This window comes from Nicotiana attenuata, unplaced genomic scaffold (genome assembly GCF_001879085.1).
Source record: "Nicotiana attenuata strain UT unplaced genomic scaffold, NIATTr2, whole genome shotgun sequence".
Classification (NCBI taxonomy): domain Eukaryota; kingdom Viridiplantae; phylum Streptophyta; class Magnoliopsida; order Solanales; family Solanaceae; genus Nicotiana; species Nicotiana attenuata.
The window spans coordinates 1-2,127 of record NW_017680886.1 but is presented as its reverse complement, the minus strand read 5'-3'; the positions used below and the strand labels follow the sequence as shown (position 1 = coordinate 2,127).

Here is a 2,127-nt window from a genome sequence, read left to right as displayed (position 1 = left end):
GTATTCATTTACATTCAGTGCTACTCAACTGTATTATTCATAAAAATACAGCAGCTGTATCCAGTTCATATATATTTTATCTGTATAAAAATACTTCAACTATATGTATTCAGAAACTATTCATTAAAGTCATTTCAGAATATATTACTTGACAATGAGAATTTATTACTTGACAATGTCATCATAAGTATTGACAAATCATTGAAGCACCAATACATGTCAGAGTGTTAACTATTTATTACGTGGAGCATTTCTACACGTTCACTTGTTATGTCCTCCCTGCCCATATATGCTACATGAATGTTGATTTTTCGGCTGCAGCAATTCACTTAAAGTTTTATCGCGCTTCTTCTTTGGCCTTCCAGGAGGTCTTTTCCATTTGGGTGGTAGTACAACCTCCTCTACAGCATGTTCTGGTATATTCCAGTCATTTCTGTCCGGTAGCGGGTACACTGGCACATCGTATGTCATTACAATTGTATTTGGTTTGTAATAGTTAGAGCAATATTCTTCTGGCATTAGAAACTTGCTCTTCAATACAGCCCAAGCATGTGGACATGGCAATTCATCAACTTGGAACCTCCCACAAACACATTTTCTCTCTAACAGGCAGACTGTGTAATTCCTCCCACCATCGTTAACCGTATGTAAGTATTCAGTTGATGGTACCACCTACATTTAAAAATAAAAATATAAGTTTTGAGAACATATAACTGAATTACCAAATGTATAATGCTGAATTAATAAGTTACATACAACTGAAATATTTGCATATAGATGAATACATCATATATTTAGACCAGCAAAATATCAACTGTAATTAGTGCATAACTTATCAAAAGTCTGCTGTACTTTAGGCAACAGGATGCTAACAAAAGCATTAGAATCATACGTATTGACAATACATATTAAAATTACATATAATACAACTTTGTTAGTTGTATTCCGATGTATTCGAATAGTTTTTGCAGCATGTTTTTAGTTATATGCAGTTGTATTCATATCGGATCTACGGAAAAATATGTCTTTTATGTGTTTGAATATAGTTGTATTCATATGTATTCAGTTGGTAGTTCTACTTAAAAAATGAGTGTATTCAGTTGTATCAATGCCATTAATTTAGAAAACAATTAAGCTATATACAGCAATGACATTAAAATATAACTTACAGTCATACGTGTAGACATTGCCTCATTCAAAGTCAGCATCTCCTGGTATTTTTTTCCAAGTGTCGTGTATGTCTGTGTAGCTTCTTTGCGGTTACTACAATTCCAACGTCCAAACATCTTTCTAACTTCTTTGAGGAAGTCGTATATTGGGAATTCCCTTGCTGAAACTAGTGCGGCATTGATTGACTCAGCAATATTTGACGTCATTGTCCATCCTCAGTTAACAGGTGCATACAACCTAGCCCACTTTTCGTAACCAGCTAACTCTAAGTATTTTTTCACCCTAATATCTACCTTCTCCACCTTCTCCATCAGACTGTCAAATTCAACTTGTGTGTATGCTTTTGCCATCGAGAAGTATATCGCGCTCAACTTGGCATGGCTCTTTTTGAATTTCTTATATACGTTGTTCCATAGATGCCATATACAAGCAAAATGTGGTACATCTGAATACACTCTCAATACAGATTTAATGATACTCTCATTTCTATCTGAAACGATGCACATGTTTTCCCTTTCACCGTATGCTATCTTGAATTGCTCAAAGAACCACGTCCAAGCAGCATCGTTCTCTGAATCAATAACACCATATGCTAGTGGCAATATATGCCCTGTAAATACAATTGAATATAATTATTTTTAAAATATGTATTTCAATATTTAAAATATTAACAGATTGTATTATAATTCAGATACTCACATGCACCATCCAACGTGCTTGCCGAAACGAATGTCCCGGTGTAGTAAGATTTTAGGTGACTTCCATCCACATAACAATGGGTCTACAATGATCAAACCCCCTTATAAAGGCAGATAAGGATATATACACGTACATGAATTCATTTTTTGGCGATTTTACCATTCTGATGTGGGAACCTGGATATGTCATATCCATTGTATATAAGTATCCTGGTAATTTTTTGTATGAATCAGCCGGTTCACCTCTCAAAAAATTTAT

At 34.4% G+C, this 2,127-nt stretch overlaps 1 protein-coding gene across 1 annotated transcript; it reads right to left on the bottom strand.

Annotated features, from left to right (window-relative positions):
* Positions 1-261: 261 nt before the first annotated feature.
* On the bottom strand, positions 262-1,376 carry LOC109221882. Its single transcript, XM_019386316.1, has 2 exons — positions 1,170-1,376; positions 262-672 (listed from the first exon to the last, which is right to left on the bottom strand). The coding sequence occupies exons 1-2, from the start codon at positions 1,374-1,376 to the stop codon at positions 262-264; spliced, it is 618 nt and encodes a 205-aa protein (XP_019241861.1).
* Between the last annotated feature and the right edge of the window lie 751 nt (positions 1,377-2,127).